Source organism: Lissotriton helveticus, chromosome 11 (genome assembly GCF_964261635.1).
Source record: "Lissotriton helveticus chromosome 11, aLisHel1.1, whole genome shotgun sequence".
In the NCBI taxonomy this organism is placed as follows: domain Eukaryota; kingdom Metazoa; phylum Chordata; class Amphibia; order Caudata; family Salamandridae; genus Lissotriton; species Lissotriton helveticus.
In genome coordinates, this window is record NC_136072.1 from 320,866,498 (window position 1) to 320,892,483 (window position 25,986).

The 25,986-nt window shown below is 41.6% G+C and overlaps 1 protein-coding gene across 1 annotated transcript in view; it reads left to right on the top strand.

Moving 5' to 3' along the window:
• KIF1A (kinesin family member 1A) overlaps window positions 1–25,986 on the top strand; it is a 2,072,061-nt gene that overhangs the window by 1,216,533 nt on the left and 829,542 nt on the right. Inside the window, exon 25 of the mRNA XM_078667093.1 lies at window positions 11,014–11,151. Within this exon, the coding sequence (XP_078523219.1) occupies window positions 11,014–11,151 (138 nt within the window). The remainder of the gene's footprint in view (window positions 1–11,013; window positions 11,152–25,986) is intronic.

Sequence of the window (25,986 nt, forward strand, 5' to 3'; positions counted from 1 at the left end):
CTATCCAATACGTTTTCTACTCTTGCACTCACTGGAGTGGGAATTGTAATTTTTACCCCTCCGCTATCCAGCACTTTAGCTAATGTTTCACTCACTGGAGTGGGAATAGTAATTTTTACCCCTCTGCTATCCAATAGTTTCCTTGCTGTTGCACTCACTGGACTGGGAATAGTAATTTGTACCGCTTCGCTATCCAACACTTCCCCTACTGTTGCACTCACTGGAGTTGGAATAGTAAATTTAATTATTCCGCTATCCAATATTTTACCTACTGTTGTATTTATTGTATTGCAAAATGTACGTTTACATTTTTGTAATAGTTAAATGTTTTATTCAATTATATAATGGTTATTATTTATTGCATATTATTGATATATGTATATATTTTATTAATATATCATTTAAAAGTTTAAAAATTAAATAAAGATAATAGTTAATACATAATTTTAAATGTAAATATATGTTTATGTATATGTATAAATTATTATCTTTGTGTGTTTTTAATTAAGTTTATTATTTGAATTTAGTTAAAATATATATTACATTTAATTAATTTTGTTCGAGATTATATTAATATTATATATTTTTAACATATATTATTTTATTTATATTTTTTAATTGATATTTGTTACATATATATTTTTAACTTCAATATTTTTGTACTTGCCTGTTAAGTAATTGGAGCCGATATTTTTGTAGTGGATCTTTTGTTTTTGATATTTAGAACATCGATGTTTTTAGCATTGATATTTTATCATTGAACCTTTCTCTGTGCTGCTTTAATTCTGCTCCTCATACTTTTCTATGTCTACCATCATCATCATAGCAACTTTATTTTGATCTCCAGGGTCATAAAAGTACAACATACATAAAAATATATAAACTTCCTAATAATATCGAAATGGATTTCACTGGAGATCAAAACATACATACATTGATAATTCAAATTCAAAAATAGCTTTATTCGATTTAAAATATAAATCATAAAAGCACAGTAAATAACACAATTACAAGCAGATAATCATAAGGGAATAAAACAATTAGAAAGATTTTCCATTGCGTTAGAAATTCGTAATTTTAAAAGCCAGGGTTCATGTTCAACATTGTTTCCCTTGAGTAAATAACACATTTCAAGTATGTAACAACAGAAGTAGTGAACAATTCATGATCTAAAAGTTGTATGACGAAAAATGCTGGATGGCATTGTCTCATGCCCAATATTTTTAAAATTGGCACTATCCATCTTTTTCTTGGGACAGAATAAAATTTACAAAACAAAAAGGATGTGCATCGTGGATTGTTGTGATAAATCATCATAAGGGCAAATGTCCAGGTTTTTGGACCAGTCATTTATGGCCAGGAAACGTATCAGTCTATGGAAAGACCCCAAGCGGAAACATTGATTATTAATTCATTATCATAATATCCAAAGTCAAAATAAACATAATACTTCAGAATTAAAAACATGACGGTTGCATACTTCTTTCAAGTTTAAGGTGCAAATTTAGGGCCTCAAAATTGCAAATGCTCATAAAATACATTTTAATAATAAACAAGATTGATCAATATAGAAGACTGGGGCTTGTTGCTGGCCAGTAAATCAGCATAGAATTACATATCATCTAGTGACTGAAAGGTTAGAATCACAGGTGTCAGAACTGACAATCCTAGTATTGCTTTATTGACATACTGGCACAAGGACTTACTTATACCTGTGGGTTACTTCCCCTTATTACTCAAGGTGCAAATTGGCATTAAAGTGCTATATCAAACACCCTAGATAGGATCTCACAATTCATTAAACACAGAATGATTGGCAAATAATAAAATACATTAAAACAATGAACAGGTTTACTCCCATCAACATTTTGGTTACTTGTTTGTGGAACCAGCACCTAGCCATTTCCTAGACAGCTACTTTTGCATACATTTGCCACGCCATATCCAAGCTGACATTAGAAATCTGGCAATTGATAAAACCATCAGTCTTCTTGTGTCAGCGCAGATAATTATGTTTGCCTTCTTATATCGGTCAGTACCCAGCTTCCTGTAGAGGTGGGGTAACCACTTTTTTCTCTGATACTTATATGCTAAGAAAAAAACGGAATCTGTGTTATCAATTCCATAGCCTCTCCACAGGAAGGGCATAAATTATCTCTGGGTCTGGCGCTAGGCCTATTCTTACTGAACGTTTTAGTCGGAAGGGTCTTGCACATTAACTGAATATACAGTTTGCATGACAATGGTAATATGATTTGATCTGTAGAAGGAATGTAACATGGAAATAGTTTTACATCAAGGAAATCTCTAGTGAAAGAACCTCTACAAAGTGCAATAGTTTGGTTGGCAGCAAATTGCCTATACATTTTGTTAAGTCTAGCTTTCTCAATGGAATACGTCTCTTCAGGAGACACCCAAGGATTCTCCAATCCCAATTTTCCCAGTAGCAATCTTATGAAGTTTAGCCATGGGATTTTGCTGAAACTTTTAGAGGACATAAGATCTTTAAGGCTCACACAGTATGAGCTTAATGTTGATGTCAACCACAATCAGTGCCAATATAGAGCATTCTAACTCGACTTTTTGGGCGATACATCTTTGGGGAAAATCTAGACATAGCTGAATCATCGGGGTATTTACAGGTAGTCCTAATAGCTATCTAATTAATTTATTTTCTACTGTTGATACAATTTGAATACTCACAGATCCACAAATGTCACAGCCATACAGTTCTGCACCTAGGGCCTTTATATTGTAGATTTCTAAGACTGGTGCAATGGTCCTGGAAGTTGTTTGTCTTCAGATTTTAGTTATACAGACTGTATGCTGTATTAAAACTGAGTGTGATTTCTGGAGTTGAAGGCCCCAATTCAGGTTTGGCATGAGCCTCACACCGAGATAATCAAAGTGGGGCAGCTAATCCATATAATTACTGCCCTCTGTCATATGCCTCTTAAAACCCTTTTGCCCAGCCGAACTAAAAACCACAAATTTGTTTTTAAACTATTCAGTTCCAAGCCCCTCTTCATACAAAATGCATTTAAATTATTTAAAAGTTGTTGAGTGTCATCAGTTAAAAGAAGGGCTGGCAACCCACTGTTGGGGAACAGCACCCGTCCTTATTTTGATACTTCAAACCCCCATTATATACAATGAAAGTAGTGTTGGGGCCAGGACACAACTGTGTCTGACTCTGAGTTTTATTGTAAAAGGCTCTAACTCTTGCCCATGTTTACCCCACTTCAGTCAGTTGCATACTTTTCTGTGTGAAACCATACCAATATGTTCAATATGTTTTCAGGGATACCCATTTCATCAAGGATCTTCCAAAGTTTGGCTCCAGTGACCAAGTCAAAGGCAGCTGGTAAATCAACAAACGCAACATAAAGTTCACCCCTGTTGAGTACCAATGTTTTCTAATAAATGCAGGTAAAGCAACTGACCTGATCTACAGTGCTGACTTTACCTTTAAAGCCCACTTGAAATTCAGACAGCGCTTCGTAATCCTCCATCCACTCTTAAAGGTGGGCAAGCGCTTTTTTACAAAATGATTTTTGTACATCTATAGGGCTGATTGGCCTGTGCTGGAAATTGCCCTTTTTGTGGTGTTACCCCAAAAATGTTGCCTTCCTCCTCCTTCTTTTTATGAACCTCTTTTTGTTTGCTGTATGACTTGGAACACTTTACCACTACTAACCAGTGCTAAAGCACATGAGCTCTCCGCCCTAAAACATGGTGACATTGGTGTATGTATACCTGACTGGCATATTCAGTTAACCTGTAAGTCCCTTGTAAGTGGTATACCATATACTTAGAGCCTGTAGTCTCAATGCTACTAGTGGCGCTTCAGCACTGGTTGTGCCGCCCACAGTAATCTTTCAAACCTGACTTAGGCCTGACACTGCAGAGTCTATGTGTGCAGTTTACTGCCACTTCAAATTGGCATTTGCCAAGCCTTAAATTCCACTTTTATTACACATAGGTCACCCCTAAGGTAGGCCCTAGGTAGCCCTATTGGCAGGGCGCTGTGTAACTAAACGGTAGGACATGTACTTTTAAGTTCTACATTTCCTGGAAGTGACAAACAGCCAAATTGGGTTTGGGTGTGAGGGCCCTAGGGGACTGTGTAGATGTGGAGTGGGTGAGTGATATTAAAAAAGATTAGATAATCCAAAAATCAAGCTTATTAGGGTGGTTATCCACCTTATTAAAAGAATAGAATCAGGGCCTATGTGACAAAACTATCTACACATGGTGGTGGGCGGAAGAGTTCCTACCTACCACTGTTCTTGGGTGCGAGCACGAGGTCCTGCCAAACCTAGTAGTAACCTATCTGAGTGGTAGCGCTTGCTCCATACAGTCTTCTCAGCTCCAGACACCTAAATTAGTGGTGTCCTGTCCTGGAGGGACACGCGCCGATAGCCTACTCCGCGCTGAGCCAAGAAGCTGGCACAAAGGTCCTGACGAAATGCAGTGTATCAGTTTTGAACGTATTGCATGAAACATATCGACCATTTGTTAAGAGCTGAGCAGTGCTCCACTGGACCATTGAGTGGCACTCTTCTATTCTTTCAATAAGGTGGATAACCAACCTAATAAACTTGATTTTTGGATTATCTGACCTTTTTAAACATCACTCTCCCGCTCCACATCTACACAGTCCCCTAGGGCCCTCACACCCACAGCACCATAGGGCAAGGTACAGAAGATCCCCGCTTAAGAGCCCCTTTATGGGTGCCCGTCGGGTATTGGAGCGCCGACCCAGCAAGGAGCGAGTCCATATGATGAAGCATGACACCTAGCTTGCTGGGTGTGTGAAGACTCTAGTTCCGAATAGGAGAAGTCCCCTCCTCTGGCCTCCTGACTTGTTGTCCATCCTTGGGGAACAGCATACTCTTTTCTTAACACTTTGCCTGGGCGCGCATGCTGGACCCTGTGAAAAAAGCCCTAAATAGTCTCTCCCTCTTGTTTGAGACTATTTTAGAAATGCCACTTTTTGAAAGTGGACATTTTTCTGCTCTTATCTTTGCTCTGTGTGCCTGTAGCCTGTCTGTAATACACATCTGGGCTGGGTGACAGAGACGCTTTTTGCGTTTTCTCTAAACAACCAAAAACACTGGAAGGGTGGGTGTGTCAGAGGACTCAACTGCATTCAGATGGCCTACCTGGGCAGGAAGGGGGAGAAGGAGCTCACACATACATCTGAATAGGGAGAAGGAGCTCACACATACATCTGAATAGGCTGTGTCCTGACCCCCACACAAAAAGGACTACTTTCCTCCAACAGATAGCCGGGCAGACAGGGCTGGGATGAAATGGGACCTGTGCACTTCAAGGAGCTGCTTTGAAGTCACAGCCACTTCAAAGGCATATTTGGGTATAAGTACTGGGGCTCAGACCCTACCAAATCAGCATACTACTGGAACTGGGAAGAACTCTGCTGAAGTAAAGACTGCTGTCCTGCCAGGATTGCCACTTGACTGACTGTTCTGAGGAACTGCTTCTCTGCTTTACCGAGTTGCTCTTCTGCCTGCTGATCACTACCTTGAGGAGGACTAGGACTGGACCCATCTCACTTGAACCCTGAGTGACTCCAAGGGCTCAATGGCTTTGGTCTTGTTTCACTCAGATACATATTCTAAATTTGTCTAAGCTTGTGTGGAGTCTTTTCGTGGTGTATTCATTGTGTTACTATGTGTGTGTGTTGCAGGAACACTTTACACATTGCCTCCTAAGTTAAGCCTGCCTGTGCCAAGCTACCAGAAGGTGAGCACAGGTCAATTTAAAGTGTATATCTAGTTTACCCTGACTAGTATTGTGGTCCCTACTTGGACAGGGTGCAAACTTCTGCCAACTAGAGACCCAATGTCTAACAGCTTGTTGTTACCTGGGTCACTGAGTCCCCCTTTTTGAAAATAGGGATTATCTCCTCCATTTTCTAGGAGGGTCGATTCTCTATACCTAGCAATATGGCATTAGACAAGAGTTTGATGTATGTTCCCCTAACTTCCGCACAGGGCATGTATAGGTTGTTAGCGATCTTATCAGGCCCGGGGGCTCCTGCTACTAATCAGGAGTTAATAGCTGTTATTTTTCTTTTAGCTCAAATTCCAAATTACAGGAATCACTACACTTGATATATTCCTAATTTACAGGCGACTAAACCGTCCTGAATGCAGGCACTACTACCCATGTAGAGATTGCTAAAGACAGTGACCCAGTGTTGGGGTTGGACACAAAGTTCTAAGTATGCTTTTGTTCCCTTAGTGAATACTGCAGCAGGTTTTCCAACAACGTTATCTTTGGCTGACAGTGCTTCTTGTACGTTTATCCACAGGGAGCTCTCCCATTCTCATTTTGCCCTCACCAATTCCCTCCTGTATAGCAATCTACACTTCACCATGGTAGCTCTACAATTAGCATTGTTTGCTATTAAAAGCTTAGCTTTGGCTTCCCTACATGATTTATTGTACCATGCCACCGCCTTCGAATCATATTAACAACCCATGCCCTCCTGATAGCTTTGCCGTTATCCGTGTGGGAGACATCCTCCAAATCCATACGTGCTATACTTGGAAGCCTTAGTGCAACGCTGCCCTCCAATGTTATGGAAAGCAAATTGTGGTCACTTCCTTCCAATCCAGTACTTGTATATCCTTTAAGAGGAGCCAAAGTCTAACATTGATTAAATAATAATTCTGCTCGATTGACTCTACCCTATTACAAGTAATCTTATCATATGTCCAAAGGAGTTCTTCCATTAGCTCCTCGAAGATCGAAGTTTAGCGTCAGTGCCACAGATTTTGCTGCTCTAGCTGTCCACTTCACAGGTGGAAGTTCTAGCTGCAGGATCTGCCATAGGGAATCTTGTTCTAAGGTCAACTCTGGGACATATGCTAACAAAGGCTCCATGGTAGTATTAATGTCCCCAGCTACTATGACATTAGAGTTGTTATACTCCAGATCTGTTAATAACCTGGCTTCAGCTGAGTGACCTTCCACCCAGTTATATACATTAAAGATGTTTAGGGTCATACCAGATGGAAGTTTCAGGCTGACTGCTAAGAGATTTGATGAATCTATCCTAATAGGGGTAATTACGAATTGGAGCAAAACCTTGGCCCAAATTTCTAATCCCCGCTGATCTTCCCCCACCTAGCTGTGCTGCCTTAGTACAAAAAGGCTATACCCATTCCTGTAGATAAAGTCAGTACTCCTAGTCTCTTGAAAGAGACACATATCGTGGGCTTCGATGAACTGCTCCCATTCAGATTCTGGCCGCATAAGTCTTATACCAGCCACATTCCATAGCAATATGTTAATCCTTTTGGGTTGATCTCTATCATTCCTATCCCCTATCAAAACATCCATGCTACTTTAGGGACCTCCCCCCTGTAGGACATTTCTATTGGGGTATAACCAGTGCCTTCCACCACACCCTTGTTGTTGATAGAATCTTCTGTGATTCTAGGTGTACTCAGCCCTCCTACTCATTTTGGTCTGGTAGGTACTACTGTTACAGGATTGTTTATATTACCTAGATTTGGTTGGGCTTGCAAGTCTGTGTGCATTTTATAACTGATTGAAATTTGTGTTTTCACATTACAGATGGTACATGCGTCCATTGACATTAGACCTACCACCAGATCCTTACTGAGAAGGGATACCTTTAACAAATCAAAGGGGCCCTCTGAAGGGTTGATCCTTCCAACAACTCTAATGTCACTCCTGTTGATAGAATAACAATGCTTTCCTTCACATTGCCAGTAGGTCATTGTTGACTAGAGAATTCTGATCTTTCCTGGTACCAAAAGGCAATTTGGGGCCTGATTTAGAAATACTGAAGTCTGTCTATCATGCCTCTGATGTCTAGAGTAAACCCCATCACAAACCGTACCCCTAGGACCTGACGAATTTGGAGTCCATGGTTATGGGCTGGGCAAGGGGGAAGGGTTTGCAGGGGAATAACATTTCCTGGTTGAATCCCCCAGATCTCCTCTCCACCTACCTGGAACAATCGCTTCTTGTGTTCCCCATCTGATGGGTCTCAGAATAGACTCCCCCATGGTGCAGCACCTCATCCAGCTTGTTTGCAGAGAGTAGGAGTCTTGATAAAGTACACTGAGGTTGGGCAATCAGGCTGTAAGCTCCTGGTTTGGGTTTTAGGAGCATAGTTCCCGACAATTGATTGCCCCCCCAATCCTCTCACCCCTATCTCTCTCATAACAACTTTCACACAACTCAACCTTTCATTCCAAACCTTCCACTGCCCTTTTGAGAGAGGAGACTTACTCATTCAAGCCAATTATTAGATCAGAGACTTTCAATAATTTTCTGACCCCCAAAGGGGTATCCTTCCTTCTCATGCATAATCCCCAACTCCTGATTTACTTCATCACTAAAAATTACTGAGAAACAATTATGGCAATACACTACTAGACTGTCATGCTCCATAGTCGGAGCGCCTAGATCAACAATCTGCACATTGGTTTTCTCTGAGATTCTGGCCTGATTGGCAGAAACTGCCCAAGTGGTCACTTTCTCAAACATTTGTGGAGTATGCTTGATACTAGTACTTAGGGGTGGGGTCGGGGGGTGTTTTGGTAATCTCAGGGGGAGAAGCATTACTAATTTTATTACATTCATCAAGCAGGGTTTCAATTCTATCCCGTATGCAGTTATCTTCTGCTGATCTCAAAGATTTTTAACTCTATTCTGGCCTTTTGCCTCCTCCTTTGTCTTATTTTGCCCTTGATTAGGTTATACAATATATAGTTAACACTGTGTAAGCAATTTCCACCATTAACATGGGCAACTAGAAAAAACGAATAAGACAATTCCAAGGTGCTAAAGAAAATAACTAACCTGAGCTTAAAATCACTAAAATCTCCAACAGGAGAAATATCATGTGAGAATCAATCAAAAGTCCCACCTCATATAAAGTAGAATTTTAAACCAATTTAGTAGGTGCCACAATAAACATTTGTAAAAAATACTAGTGAAGTTCATCAACAGTGGGCAGATAGAGTGGAGGCACAGCCCAGCCTCCGATAGGCATGGATGGGCCACCGCTTGGCCCAGGCTAACCCCGGGTGGGTTCCACACAGCGGGATAGCCGACAGAACTTTGTAGCTCGCATTGGGAGGGCAGCCCCGCTTCCTTTGATGTGGTCGTATGCTGGTGCCTGCGGGCACAGTGAACAATGGGGTATGCACAATCCCCTAGTAGGAAAAACAATCCATGAGGCTAGGGACTCCCTGGATACCTTCAACTGCATCATAATATGACTATTATGGATAGCTTACAGATAATTATTGGCATGCAAACATCCTGTTCATGGACATAAGCTTACCTGCAATACTTTACAACTATCCAATTATATTGGGGAACTGAAAAGTAAACAATATACAAAGTTTTTAATGAATATGACACTTTACTCCACACCCGTTAGCAATGTGTGCCATTACCCCGCTTTTTTTTCCCACCAAATCTTTTACAATGCAGTTCTTCACACTGCAACCCATTACAACGTAATTTACTATTTTAACTCCACCGGGTGTTGTAAAGGATAGTTTGTTGTAATGGTTTGCGGTGTAAAGCCCTGCGTTGTAAAAGATTTTGCGAGTAAAAAGATGCGGGGTAATGGACTGCATTGTAAGGCAGTTGTTGTAAAGGATGTTTACCGTTTTGAATTCAAGACGTGATTCTACGTACTATATTACATTTCATATGTTAAGACAGAGTTAGAATGCAGGCTTTTGTTGCTTGGTTAGGGGCAAGTAGTAACAACCCATAGTACTGCAGGCTTTTGCTACTAACCCCGTAGATAAATATTAACAGCCTCTGATACTGCAGTTTAGTGCTGCCCACTCTTGGGACACATAGTAACAGGTATGATACTGCGGGATTGTGTTGCTCACTCTTTGGTCATCCAGGAACAGCAAGTGGAACTGTAGGCTTGTGCTTCTTACTCTCAAGGCACATAGGGGCCCATTACGATGTGGGCTGACAAAGTCCGCCCGCCATCATTGGTGCAAAAGAGACCGCCCACCATAGGTGCGGCGGTCCCGCAAAACGAATTAGGATGCGCCCGCCATCCTGTATTTTAACATTGCGGCGGGTGGCAGCACCCGCCACAATGTTAAAAAACATGTTTTACATATGCATGTACAACGTGACAGGCACCGCGCGGTGCCTGCCACCTTGTACATGCATATGTAGGGGGTACCATAGGTACCCCCCACGTGCAGCATCCCACCCCCTCAACCCCTTGGGGGCTTGCAGCAGGCCCCCAAAGGCATTCTCCGCCTGTCTTTTTGCAGCGGCAACGCCGCAAAAGACAGGCATCATAATGCCCACGGCCGTGCCTGCACGGCACCGCCTCCATTGCCCCATGGAACCGGGTCCCGCAAGGCGGGCGGAAAAGGCCCGCCTTGCGGGACCACGGCGGACGGTCTTTCTGTCCGCCGCGGTACCTTTCCCATTCCCACTGCTGGAATTTTCAGGGTGATGGTGGGAAATCTGCAACCGCCGGGCCGGCGGTCCTCACCGCCGGCCCGGCAGTCACGGATTTCCCGCCATCGTAATCGGCCCCATAGTTTCAGCCCTTGATGCTGCAGGTGTTTACTGTACACTCTTGGGATACGCAACACTGGACAAGTTAATAGACCTAGCATTAATGCAACAACACAATCATATATCTTAGAACATGGCTGTGTCTGAAATTTACATATGTTCACTATACCATGTATCATAGGAAGTCAAAGATACTGACTCTAAAAGAGAATCCAGGAGAACTTTCTGAGTTTATTTTCTCATTAAAAAGGTCCTAAAACATTTAGTCAGGGTAGTCTCTCATGCTCCAGTGACAACATAAATGGAGGCTGGATTAGAATACCTGTTTTGGCACATTAATGAATTGGAGGTATGTTTATCTTAGTTGGTTGTTTAAACTATTTTTTGCATGTCCCTTTCTTATGTAGTATTTATTTGTACTTGCTCTTTCATATTTAGGCAACGTCTTGACCTTATGCGGGAAATGTATGACCGAGCAGCCGAAGTGCCTTCAAGTGTCATTGAAGACTGTGACAACGTAGTGAAGGGTGGGGACCCTTTCTATGACCGCTTTCCATGGTTCCGATTGGTTGGCAGGTAGGATAATTTCACATACAGAAGGACGATTCTAGTGAACACAGACTACAACTTTCCCTTTAGTCACATACTATGTTTTCCCCTTCCCCTCATTTCCCTCCTTCCTAACCCAAGCCATGAGGTGGACTCTGTCATAGAAAGAATCCATGGCCTTATGGCATTCAAGATTGCATGCCCATCTGAGTGCGGGCCCATAAGGGATAGTTGGTTTATGCATGTTTGTTTTCTGTGTTCTATGATGCTTACTCGCTAACGCTGGATTAGATGAAGGGGGCCATGCCAAGTACTATGACAGCTGGTGCATGTTTTGTAATAGGTTGCAATAGTAAGAAGGTGCTGCATGCTAAAATACTTGAAAGATGATATGAGTACCGAATTATGATGCACATATTTCATATACCCTCGCCACCCAAATCTAGTCTAATTTCATAAGCAGCAGCACTTATCTACGCTAGGTCTACATTATTTTGAAAGACAATGACATAGTTACTAATTTCAGGGTTTGAATACATTATAGTTGTTCAAGAAGGAAAAATCGAAGTTTCGTAAGACAATGAAAAACGAATACTATCACAACTGAAAAAGGGAGGAATAAGTCTATTTAATAATATTATACGAGTTAAAAGGATTCCTCTTCCACAGTGATAGTTTTTGTGGATATCAGCCAAGGATAGGAGTTTGCCCCTTTTTTGCTGTGATGCCTAAGACAGATGAGCAGGCACTGTTGCTTTTCATCTTTCAACTTCTCTCTCAGGAGGTATTGAGAATCTTATGTTGATCACTTCTGTCGTGTACTGACCTCCATTCCACTACCTCTGACTGCTGCAGCACTCCTCTCTTCAGCACATGCATGAGTGATCGCATGTCTGGCGTCCCCCCATCCCTTACCTTCTCGAACCCTGACTCTGACAACATTGAGCCTGCCAAAGTGCAGCATGAGGAGAAAGAGGAGGAGGACCTGGAAGAAGATGCCTTTCTGGAGTGACAGCTTTGTGATTACTAGGATCCGTTTTACAACCGCACCTCCCTGGTCACTTTAGTGGGAGGGTTGGTGAGGTTTCAGGAGAGCGTGCTGGGAAGGATCTAGCTCTTTCACATAAGGGAGACTGCCCAAAATATAAAAATCACTGAACTTCTGGCACTCAGAAGTGCTGGTGAAGTGAGAAATCGGGAGGAAAGTATTTAAAGAGGGCTGAGTTTGGATTATGGCTGGTGGGGAAAAAGGTCATCAAAAGAAGTTTGGAAAAATAATGAAGATGGCTCTCTTAAATTGAGTAAATGAATGGAATTGTTATTTTACTGTTGACAGAGAAAGTCTTGAACAAATGTATCATGTCAAGCTCTCTGTATGAAAAGGCCTTTTTTTAAGAATTAATCTACAGTGGTATGTTGCAGGATCAAAAAACAGCAGGGACTATGAGCAGACTAGAATGATGACATTCTCCTGTGGGTTGGACATACACAAGGGAAACACGCTTGTTTAAGAGTTTCAGGCCAGGTCAAATATTCTTTATTCTGTCCTTTTGCCAACCATAAAAGAGAACATCAATAGTTTAAAGTAGAAAAAAACAAAATATAATAGCATTCATTTTAATAAAATTCATAATAAGCAGTGTAAACTAGGTCATCAGATGGTATACCATCACGTAGCAGCAAATCACAAGATACCAAATGTGGACAAAGGTTACAATGTTGATACCTTGATCAAAAGTCAGCATACAGACAATACAAATAAAAATGCTAAAAACAGTGTTGTGTTCTCATAAACAATGATATTCAGAAGCAGTTCATTAGGGATCAAATAAAACCAAAAAAGAACACGTGACCGGAGCTTGGTATAATCGTAGCAGGGAATTCAATAAAAGTACCATTTACTAATAATTTAAATAATTTCCCAACTAAATTCCGTAAACGAACGGCTGTGAAAATATATCTATACATTATTAAACATGTATGTATATTGTTCAAAAGCTGGAGATGATACAAACCCGGCCTGCACTTCCTGATATCAAAAAATCTTAATGGGAGATATTAAAATCCCTCCAAGGTTGAGTATAAACTCAACAGATGAACAAAAAGTGCAACATGATTGATTTGGAGTCACACGGACATGGTTCAAGTTCAGCATCACAATAAACTTTGCGAGGGTAAGAGACCAAGAAATGTGCAACGCTGAACCTAAAGCTAATAAGATAAAACATTTTCGAGTGACAAAAGAAAAAAGAGAGTTAGGCTCTACACATAGGGTGCGAACTAAAGGCAAGTATTCCAACACTCTCTTCTTCCCAATCAACAGATGATCACCACTGGACGTCTTTAAAAAAGATAAAAGATCCCTTTTCAACTGAGTTTTTGGGATCTTGGCAGTTCGTTCATGGTTGAAAAAACAATCACCATCCCTACTGTATCCAGCTGCCTTTTAAGTGGTTAAGCCATGGTATCTTCTGCATGTGATCAAGGCTAAAGCAATCCAATATTATTGCACGATTAAGGGCTGGCTCAACTTTTACCCATACTGAGTGCCATAGCAAGGTTGGAGCAATTTGTATACAGTAGCTTAGAGGAGTCAGACCTAGTTACTTGTGACAGAAAATAGTTGGGAGACTGTTTGGAACTGTTAGTAATCGTATGAGGAAAATATTCTCCACTGCCTGAAGATGAGATGGATTGTAAAAACCCCAGACTGCAAGCTTACAGAGCATGAGTGAGCCTTATAGATGTTAATAATTGAACCAATGGGTCTAAATCCTAATTTCTTTGTAAACCCGAAGAGTGCCTCAACATTTTGGTTGAAACTACTAACCCTAGTTTCAACCAAATGATGCCAGAAACCTTTCTGGTCAAAGGGGACACCTAAGTATGAAAAAGTTGGAACATAAGACATCCTCTCATCATTGGTAAAAGATGATTTTAAAAGGGGGGATTTTCCTACCACCATGGTATGAGGCTTGGCCGTTAGACCCAAATCAGACATAAAATCATTAAATCTAGTAACAAGTGTTTGCAGGCTCACACCAGTTGTAGACATTAACACACAATCATTGAGGGTTTAATAATTCTTTAAGATGACTGAGCCCTCGTGGGACAGAGTCCATCACGCATGCTGAAATCAGGAAGAATTGGTTCTCTTAGTCAGACCATCTCTTTAAGAATTGCTAGATATTTGGCTCTCATTTAAAAGAGAAAAGCTCAAAAACTTAAATCTTTTTAAAGTAAACATCCCTCAGAGAAAATATGTGACTCCTGCACAATGCTCAAGAGTACTGGCAAGTTTATAGGACTTTGAGTTATATTACCCCTTAAGCAAGCTCAGTACTTTCTACTCCATGGGAAGTAGTGCTTAAATCTCCTGTCAACTTGCCCTTGAGTTAAGCCCTGAAAGTGGCTCATAGTGAGTCTTTATTTCGATCTGTGATTTGGATGGGCTCGGGTTGGACACATTTAACATATTAATAACCTTTTTCTTGGTGCAAAATACTCAATTTATCGCTATAAATTAATTATGAAGGTCTGAGTTTGAAGTTTCATCCTTCTGATGCTATAGATTGTGGAAGAGATGCCTATATAATCCTCCAAAATGTGAAGGAGAAGCGTTCACACACAGAGTGTATCTGATAGAATTTAGAGGCATGTTGTTATCTGACCTCACACGTGGACTCCTCAGTCTTCCCTTAGCTGCAAAGCACTGTGGGACTTGTTTATCTGTGACAGTGATGAAGGGGTGGAGTAGATTTACAAATCTACTGAAAGTCCAATTTCAGTTTTCCAGGCTGTCTAGTGTTGAAGATGGTGTGAGCTCCAGATGAGTTTGTAGTGAAAGGAAGGTGGTGGTTGATAGATTGGTCAGACACTAAAATGGTGTAGGATAGACAGAGTGAGGACTGGGCATGGTGGTATGTGAAGCAGATCAGGTGTAGTGAGCTTTGGGTAACCTCATGGACTCTAGCAGTTTAACACCTTAAGAGAAGGGTGGATTATTCCCCCTAGTATTTCCTTTGGGAAGTTTGGAATAGAATACATTTCATCATTTTGTAATACATAAATTATTTCCCCTTTCAATTTGTTTCTTTTCTGCTCCTCATTCCCAGAGTAACTATTCATACAACAGTCACCTCGGGAGTGCTCAAGTCCCTGTAGTTTGTATTTCTTCATTTGATTGAGGTTTCCAATACTGTTGTTCTTTTAACATTTTTGCAACTTTTGCTTTCCCAAATGCTTCAGCAGAATACCGGTGACATCTCAATGATATTGGGAGGATGTTCTTATTTTTCTACACATGCTATCTTTGTACCTCGCCAATCTTGTAGATTCTCTCCTTTCCTTCCTCATTAGTTATTCACCTTCTCCCACCGATCTCTCTGACTTCATCCCTAAATTGCTCCACTGTTTTTCTGCTCCTTCTTAATCTTCATCTTCAATTATTTTCCCTGGTCTTTCTAATATTCACAGGGTTCCTTATTCATTTGTCTGTGTTTTTCTTTGTTTTGCTCCCATAATCTTTATTTTTATTGCATCCAATCTTGCATTTACTCTACCACCCAAATTATGTTATGAAGTCTCTGTTCAGTGTTTAGCTCTATGTATATTGCACCTCCTTTTCTTGTCCTGACTTCACTTTCTCAGTGTTCTTCTTTCTGTATTATTTCTCTCTTCTTTCCTTTTTATAATATCTGATAGCTTCAGTACAGGTCCTCAGGTGCAAGAGGTGTTGATCGGCATCTCTGTGGATAACAATATTGGGGATCCTGTTAACTTCAAGGGTTCAAAATTGATGGGGATTCCTGGTTGGACTATGAAAGTGCCCTTTGTAATGATCCATGGCCAAGGCAATAGATTTTTGGGGGTACATTCCCCGGTGATTCATTATTCTCCCCTGCAAGCTCCTACAGCCAAAATCTCCTGGATAAATATGAAATAACCATGTTTTTTCTACAAACCATTTAATTGCTGATGAGACTGGTAACTCTGTTACCTGACCCACTGAATGAATGAATGAATACTTTATTGTTTGATTAGTAAAAATCATTACAATAATGAGCGTGCATCAATAAAAAAAATGTTATTGAACAATTGCTAAAATATTTACACATAGGGTAGTAAACAAGCGTTAACTAAACTCCTGTGTCATTGCTTACATTATTTCCTCGTGCTTTTTTAAAATCCGCCTTAATGATGACATTTAATACATTAATACCGTTGCAAGCAAATGGTAAATAGAAGGATATGAAACTCAACAATAAATAATTGTTTAAAAACGTAATCTATATTTGTTCATGCTGTTAAAATGTAAACTTCATCTAGACAATTGGCCCTTTTAAGAAACAGTTAAAAAACAGTTGAGAGCCATGGTGATCCATTCTAGTTTTGGCATCAACTAAGGCCACGGGCAAGACATTAGTCATTATTAAAAAGCTGATAGCTAAGCCGGTAATAGTGCAATTCTATTTGCAAATAAGTAGAACCCCTACATATAATAATTAAAGGTTCCGGGTCGCACAAGACAGAGGACTATAAGTAAACAATGTGCAAAGTGCCATATTCAACCACTGTGAAATAGTACAGTGAAGTAAATAGATCGACAAAAATACCATCAGGCTTAGGTCTCCCCATCATAGATTAACAGTTATTAGCTTGCTGGCTCTCGCAGTTTACAAGTCTTTTTACTGCTCTTGTGGCAAACTTGGTTAACGGATATTAAGCAGTGGATTGTCCAGATTCGTAGATGCAAGGATAGCTTGTCGACAAGTGCGAATGCTGAGTTTGTTCCATTCGCCCTTTAGCAAAATCTTTGATCATTAAGAAGTGCAGGGCAAAGACATACCACGTACTCGATTGTTTCCTTGCTGCTCCCACACCCCCTGCACATTTTGTTGGTATTTGTGCGGCGCCGACCAGCAAGTGATCCCACTGGGAACACCAGGGCACTGATAATAAGGCCCATAGGTCCTCATTATGAGTGGCCCCAGAAATGTACCAGTGTTTTCCAGTGCAGCCTCCGTGCTATGGGAGGCACGAAATCCAGCCTGGGAGGGGTCCAAAAGGTTGTACTGTTCCAAATAATTAGATAGCTGTTGGTTCACCAGAGTTTCCAAGACCTTCGAGCAGCAGGGGAGAAGAGAGATTGGCCTATAGTTCTGTAGGGCGTTTGGGTCTGCTGCCACCTTTTTTTTGGAGTGGCTTTACCCGCGCACTCTTCCAATCATTTGGAAAAACTGCCATCTCCAATGAGATATTATATATCTTGACAAGAATATCTGCCATGACCGTGCTGAGAGTTGCCATAACAGCTGGATGCGCCGGGTCTAGTGGCAAGCCAGATTTTACACGGCTTAATAGGGGCTCTACTTGCTCTCTAGTTACATTAGTAAAGGTGTCCAACCCATAGGGCAAGACCACTTCTTGCGGTCGGTTTCCAGGTAGGTGTTCCTCCCCCGGATCGTATAATGTCGACCCAAAGGACTGATGGATCAGATCGATTTTGCTAGTAAAATACCTGGCTAGGTCTTCACAACGGTCCTGAGTGGGGGGGGGGGGCTTCCTTACTGGCCTTGGGGTTTGTAAATTCCTACAGGATCCTGTAGAGTTCCCTGGAGGAATTATCAGCCTCCACTATGCGCACACCCAGATATGTCCTTCTTGCTGTGTTACAGCTGTTGAGGTAGGCTCTATGTGATGTCCAGTATGCTAGTTTATCTGATACCTCCTTAGTTTTCCTCCATCTCCTCTCTAGGACCCTACACAGGGATTTTTCCTTTCTAAGGGTATCTGAATATCAAGGGGCGGGGGCTTCCCTCTCCTGCATTGTGGCCCTTTTCAGAGGGGCTACAATGTCTAAAGCTCCCTGAATTGCTCCCACCAATCCCTCCCATGCAGAATTAGGATCTACGTCCCCATCCAATGGGGGGGAGGTGAACTCCTGATTAAAGGCTAGGGGAGTTACTCTTGCCCATGGTCTTCGCAAGTTTTTCTGGCTATATGTCCGCATTACTGGGTGGGAAGATGGTAATGAAAAGCTTAAGGCCATGTGATCAGTCCAGTCGAGGGGTTGGGGAGGTTCAACCACCAGGTCGCCCACGTTGGAAAAGATGGTGTGTAGCATGTGACCTGCCCTGTGAGTGGAGCTAGTGACTCTTAGCGATAGCTCTAAGGATTCCGTAATAAGGTTGGCCGCGTCTGATTTGGAGGACAGCTCTAAATGGTGATTCAGGTCACCTATCTTTAGAAATTTAGTAGCCTTCAGAACATGCGGTGCCAGTCTGTCCAAAATTGCAGTAAGGAATTCCTTATTGCTGCCTCCCGGGGGATGATATACTAACGCCCCTGTCCATTCTATGACCTGGGTCTGCTCCACTCTAAATATTAGGAGCTCCATATTCGCAGAGGACACCCTATCTAGTGTCCTAATGTAATAAGGATGCCGTATGGCAATAGCCAGTCACCCACCTCGTTTATCGGGCCTATCCAGCCTAGTAACCACTTATTCATCAGGGAGTGCTTTTGCTAATGTTGGCGTCGCCTCTTGATTAAGCCACGTTTCTGTGAAGAGGCATATGTCAGGCCTTCGCTCCTCATGTAAGTCCCATGTTTCTGTTGCATGTTTAGGGATGGATCTGGCATTCAGGTACAATCCTTGGATATCAGGTATATGTCTGACCTGCCCTGTCCCTCTAGTCTCCCCGCAACCACCATTGTGCATCCCCTGTCGTTGTTGTTCTGCCTGTGTACAGGAATGATGATCGCGAGGGGAGGGGAGTTGTTCAGTCCTGGCCCACCCACAGTTAAAACATCTAATGATCCTATTTGCCCTCTTACTATTATAATTACCAGGCTCTATCGCTCTCATACAGGAAAGTGTATATCTATAGGCCAGGAGTACCTCTCGGGTGTAGCAGATTCGGCTCCCTGGGGGGCGTTGGAATGAAATTGGCAGCATTTCCTGGCGTCTGGCAGCGTAACGGCACGGAGGGGGCGCAGTCGGGCTTGCCTCCGCTTGCGCGCGGCCGCTGTGCGGCCGCTCAGGAGTTGGAATTTATGGCGGCGGCAAGTTGAAGACTAGACCGCCAACCGCCAGGCTAATAAACAGTAAGAAAAGACTTGCTAAGCTCTCTCTCTCAGTTTATGTACTGAATCACAGAAACGTTGTCCATTTTCAATAAAACATTGAAACTCTTCAACTTTTCCCCAAAACTTCTCTAGGCATAAAGCCCTGCTATCATTTATGAGCACCAAACTATCCTCAAATGACCTTCTCCTACCTGTCTCCTGTCCCTCAGACATGCTTCCCAGCCACAAAGGCTTGCGTCTGTCTCCAACACAAAATCTGGGCATATCCCAAAAATCGCCCTGCCATTCCAAACTTCCAGATTATCTAACCACCAAGCCAACTCCTCCCGAGCCTCTGCAGGAATCACGACCTGATTTCCATACCACAAGCCTTTCTGAGAGCATTTGCCTTCAATCTCTGCAGTGCTCTGTAATGAAGAGGCCCTTGAAAAACCACCTGAATAGAAGAGGAAAACAAACCAATCACTCTTGCCAAAGACCTCAGAATGACTCTCTCCTTTCTCAACAAACCTTTGACTTCTGGTTTTGATTTCTTCACTTTTTTCTCTAGCAAACTTAAAGATTTCTCCACAGTGTTTACAATGAAACCTAAATACTCGAAACACTGATTCGGGACTAGGACAGATTTCTCCTTGTTCACTACAAAACCGAAACCTTCTAAAAGATCCATGGTTCAGACTAACTGACTCCTCAATTCCTCCTGACTGAGACAATATCAAAAAATCGTCCAGATACATAATCATTCTCACACCTGTCTCTCTGAGATACTTTGCCACTGGCCTCAACACCTTGGTGAATCACCAGGGTGCTGATACCAGACCAAATGGAAGGAAAGTAAGCTGGTGCAACTGACCCTGAGAAGATTTTGGGCAGCATCTCCAGCACCCCCAAGAAAAGTGTTGCTCTCTACTGAAGAAGGACAATTATTCTGAAACACGTGTCTAGAGATACACAGCACTGGGTGCACCGACAAGGGTGAAAAACTAAAGCCGGACACCGAGGAAAGTGTTATCATGCACTGCATTTATTATGATGCATAGGGGCAAACTGAGTGCTGTAGTGTGAGGCAGTGTGCGCCCACCCCCCTCCAACATTCACTGAGCACATTAAAAACATATCATCTGTAAACATGACTGCCAAACAGAATCACACAACAGCATGCTTATCTGCAAGGAGCGGCAAATAAAAGAGGAAGATGGATGCTGTGTTGTGGATTATATATTGGTGCACATTCTAAATTCAAGATTTTTGAAGTTTAGTGATGTAATACTTTGAAGTGCTGCAAGGAGTGGTGCAATAAAAGTTATATGCATAATGATAGTCTCCAGTCTTGTCACAAAATATAAGAGTATTGTTGTGGGAGATAAGCAATTAGTTTAGTGTAGTGTACAGGATGTGATAGAAAGAAATATAGGCGAAAAGGCTAAGTGTAATTAGGGGACAACGTTCTGACCATAGGCTCCACCCAGCTCGAACAGGCCCAACTAAGAAAAGCCACCTCAGAGAATAAAACGTACTTTTTAACTAAACACCCTTTAACTGATCGCTCTTCACCTAAACACCCTGGCTGGGACTTCTCTTTCCAGAGGACATAGATATCCCTCTTTGTTGAATAGATAGAGAACCTAGTAACATAGTTTGTTGGCTGCATTCTTTGAAACTATACCCCAAATTGTTATATTCTTTTGGCAGATTTTATTTATTTATTTTTTTTATTTATTTTTTATTGAGAATTGACATAATATAAAACAGACATCAAAATACAGATGCTATACATTGATAAGAAATCACAAAATTCATAAAAATTCATATACTATATCATCCCATTAATACATCAATACAAATTTAAATTGGATATTATTATTACTACCTGGACTTATAAAAAATACACAGGGTAATCAGTCCACATAAAAAGATCAATTTATACCTATATACATATATATCTTTGTTTAAGGAGTTTAATAAGTTTCAGGCTGGGTAGGTTAAATCAAAGCAGCATTAGCAGACGTACCCTCTCTCCATAACTTCACTGGAGCCCACATTTCAAGACCAAAATCCCGCAATGTTTTACCTTTATAAAAATACAGAGAGGATTCTATGTTATGCATAGTAAGGAATCTGGCCAACCACATTGAGAAAGTAGGGGGAGAGGAGTCCTTCCAAGCAGCTGATATCAAGATTCGTAAGACGGCCGCAGCTAGAAAAATTAGAGCCTCTGCTTCTCTCCTCCCACTCAGCCCTAGTTTGCCGTCAATCCCGAGTATCATAACTGTTGGGGATAGACTGATCTTCGAGCCTAGCAGCCCCTCCAGAAATTTCTCGATCTCGGTTTTAATTGTGGCAAGTTTGTCGCAAAGGGAAAACATATGAACCAGATCGGCTGAGTCTTGTTGACATCTGGGACATTTACTATCTTCTCTCATCCCCCAGTCATGTAACTTAGCGGGGGTATAATATAAATTGAAAACAGTCATAAAGTGTTGAGCCTTTAAATTAGAGGACCTAAGTACCTGCTTATCTAAGGATAGGGCTTTATCAAGATCTGCATCTGGGTCCTGTAATTTAGTTGCCCAAGCTGCCTCATGCTTCTCGAGATCGTTAGGTAGTCTGCCCAGCAGCTCCTGATAAACTACCCTTATCCTGTCTCCATCATTCACTACATAATCAAGGATGGAGTTAGAAGCGAGAGAGCAAGAGGCAATTACATCTACGCTAAAAGTTCGTGCAATTTGGATATACTTAAAGCTATGGCCTATAGATAGATCGTATTTCTGTTGAATAGCTTCAGATGACATGATCTTATCATTACACATAATGTCGCCTATCGTCTGGCTGCCGTGTTGTTCCCAACATTTCCATGCCCCGTCCATACTAAGGTTCGGAAAGAAACCTGATTTCCATAAAGGTGAATGTCTATTAATTCTAGAAATCTGTAGGTATTTCTGTAATATTTTCCATAGGTCCCATGCTCCCAGTACAATCTTAAGCCTAGTTTTCTTAAAAAATCTGCGACCGTTTTTTCGCAATAAGGCACCCACGGCTTCCTGCCCCATAAGAAGCACATATATTGAGGGAAGAATATACAGATTAGAAGTTGGATCCCTGATATGACTCTTCCTACCACCAGCTTGAAATAAGATAGACATCTGGGTTATTAAACATGCCCAGTGGTAGAATCTTATATTTGGGGCACCCAAACCTCCTAGTTCCTGGGGAAGAGACATATATTTGGCTGCTCTTCTAATCTTGCCATATTGCCACAGAAAGCTATTAAAGATGGATTTGTTTTTTTTTAGCATTTGTTCCTCGATTAAGAGGGGTATAGACCTATATAAATACAGAAGCTTAGGCAGCATTGTCATTTTCAGGACATTTGTTCTGCCAATGATAGATAGGTGTAATGCATCCATACGTTTTAAGTCTGTTTCTATTTTTTTGAGAAGTGGATTGAAATTATCCCGTATAATTAGCACGGTCTCTGCTCTGATAATAACCCCCAGATATGTAGCAGAATCAACATACCTTTGGTCCATTTTTATTATATTCTTTGAGGAGATTACCTGTGTTTTTCCCTCATTTAACCTGTATCCGGAACAATATCCATATTGTTTGGTAATCTCTACTAATGTTCGCATAGTCTCTGCCGGATCAGGTGTTAAAACCGCTAGATCGTCAGCATATGCGAGGATTTTGCACTCAAACCCATTGGTTATGACTGGTTTTATGCTGTTACTAGCCAATATCTGTCTAATCAGTGGATCAATATACAGGGCGAATAGGATTGGTGAGCAGGGACACCCCTGGCGGGTGCCCCTTTCTATCCTGATCCCAGCCGAGCTCAGACCCATCATCTGTATGCAAGCCATCGGGTCACGATACATGGCCCTAATGGCTATCAATATTTTCGGACCAAAGCCTCTCCCCTGTAATACATCCCAGAGATACTGCCATCTAACACGGTCAAATGCCTTCTCGGCATCAAGGAGGATCATGGCGATCCCCTCCCCCCCAGCATGGGCCTCAAATATGGATATAGCTCTTCTCACATGGTCCGTTGTGCCGCGACCAGGGATGAACCCATGCTGCCAGGGGGAGACGAGGCCACCAATGACCCTCCCCAGCCTTGTGGCTATAATTTTTGCATATAATTTGTTATCGGAATTTATAAGAGAGATTGGTCTATAAGAACCAGTACTTTCTTTTGGTTTATCTTTTTTGTGGAATACCACAATGTTGGTATCTCTCCACGTTTCTGGTATTACACCAGTACACATAATTCCGTTAAAAAGATCTAGCAAGTATGGTGTTATCTCAATCTTTAAGTGTTTATAGATCTCTAAGGGTATGCTGTCGGAGCCAGCAGCTTTACCTGCGGCTAACTGAGATAGTGCTTCTAGTATTTCTTCCATAGTTATATCGAGCTCGAGGCTTGCCATTTCGTCTTGATTTAGCTTGGGGCCTAAATCTGGATAATGTCTGCATGTGGTATCCGGGGAAGTATCCCCTGCATCTTCCCTATACAGATTTTCATAAAATTTTTCAAATATAGATACAATATCTTGGGGTTCAGTATAATCACATCCCTCATCCTGTATGCATGTTATGGCATTCTTAACACTATCTTGCCTGATTCTTAAAGATAATGCCCTCCCGGCCTGCTCCCCTGTCTCATACATTTTCTTCCTATAGGTCCAATAATCTATAGATGCCTTATCAGCCAGTTGCTTCTGTATCTCGGCTTTAATCAGGCAGATTTTAATTTGACTCTGAGCACTCTCCTTTCCCAGAGTTAATGCTAGACAATGCTGTTCCTCTGCTTTAACCAAGTCACCCAGGAGTCTATTCTTGTCATCCTGTTGTTTTTTCCTTAGCTGAGCTGTGTAACTAATTACATCCCCTCTTAGTGCTGCTTTATATGAATCCCAGACCGAATTTCTCGAGGCACTATATTGGTTTGCGTCGAAAAACTCGCGTGTCCAGTTTCGCAGATGTTCAATAAATGCGGCATCAGCTAGTAATTTACGATTAAATGTCCAAGATCTTCTTTTCCTAGTTGGACCTAGACCATTGTGGCTAATCATTAACGGGTTATGATCCGATAGAATTTTAGGGAGCTTTTTGATGTTAAATTTCCCAATCTCACCTGAGGAGATTAAAGCATAGTCTAGTTTACAATACTTCTGGTGGGTACAGGAGAAATACGTGAAGCCTGGGTCATGAGGGTGTTTTGAGCTCTATATATCAACCAAACCATGTGATGCCATCATGGATAGGAGTGCCCTTGAGACTCTAGGTTTCCTTCCACTATAGGGAACATTGCTGGATAAGTCAATCGAAATATTAAAATCACCACATACCAAGATTGGTGCGGGCCAGCTTGACAGCTCACTTTCCACTACTTCAAATACTGTGGGATCATCATGGTTTGATCCATAAATTCCACAAACCGTTAACCCACATCCTAATTCTGCTATAGCCCATCTCCCTGCTGGATCTGATTTAGCCCGTTTGACCCCCCCCCAGGGATAATTTCCCCAAGATTACCACACCTCTTATTGTTGAGGTCTGGGAAGAACATGCAAACATCTCGAAGCCACCAAATTTTAGCAGCTTTCTTTTTGCCCATGAGAGATGCGTTTCCTGCATACATAGGATATCGATGGGTTCAGATTTAACAAATTCCGTGAGTCTGGCTCTTTTTCGCCAATCATTCAAGCCCCCTATATTAATTGTATAGGTAGTAAGACTAAGCATTATCGGTTTTTATACGTCTCCTTCTTCTTGAATCCGGGGTTTGATTACTGGCATTAGCCATTCTGTACAAATAAAGCCATACAAGTCTTATTTCTATAACGTCAATTCTCAATTTTTTCTTTTTTTCCTTGCTTCCCCCCCCCTCCCTCCACCACCCTTGTGCACATGACCCTCCCTTGGATCTCCCTTCCATCCCACCCTTTCCCCCTGGAAGCGCTCAGACCAAGGTCTGTGCGTTGGTGGATGGATGCAGTAGTGTGGTGTGTGGGTGCACTTGTAGATCACCAAAATCATACTTTAAACAAAACATATCCTACCCCTAGATACCCCCCTCCGAGCCCCCTATCCCCTTGGAAAAAAAATAGATTAAACACAACCCTCTAAGGGAGAACATCGGCATTTTGATTGTTTCTCCTGCTGTACATCTTCATCTAGGCTCATTTAATACCACTTCCCCCTATTAGCGGATCATAATGAGTCCAGAAACTCCTTGGACTTCACCTCAGACGAAAAAAATTGGGTTTTACCCTCTCTCACAACTTTAAGTTGTGCTGGGTTTACCAGAAAGACCTGCATATGTTTGTCCTGGAGAGGCTTGATCAATTGACGGAGTCTCCAACGCCTCTCGACCGTTGCGTGGCAAAAATCTGGCCTTACAAAGAAAGATATGCCCTCATCAAAAGGGTGAGCAAATAGTGCTGATAACTTGGAGATCTCCATCACTCCTTGCTCAGTACTAGAATATTATGGCACTTAAAATCTTCTATTGGCAGATTTTAAGTGCCATAATATTCTAGTACTGAGCAAGGAGTCTGGAGATCTCCAAGTTATCAGCACTATTTGCTCACCCTTTGATAAACCTTGTGGGAAGAATATTTTAACAGCCAGAATCCATGCACTGGATTACACTCTTATATATTAACTTCTTTATGTGAAAACCAGAATAAAAATAAGACTTGACAGTAAAATTCCAAAGTATTGTAAAACCACTATGACATCTCCCCATATAGAACTTCT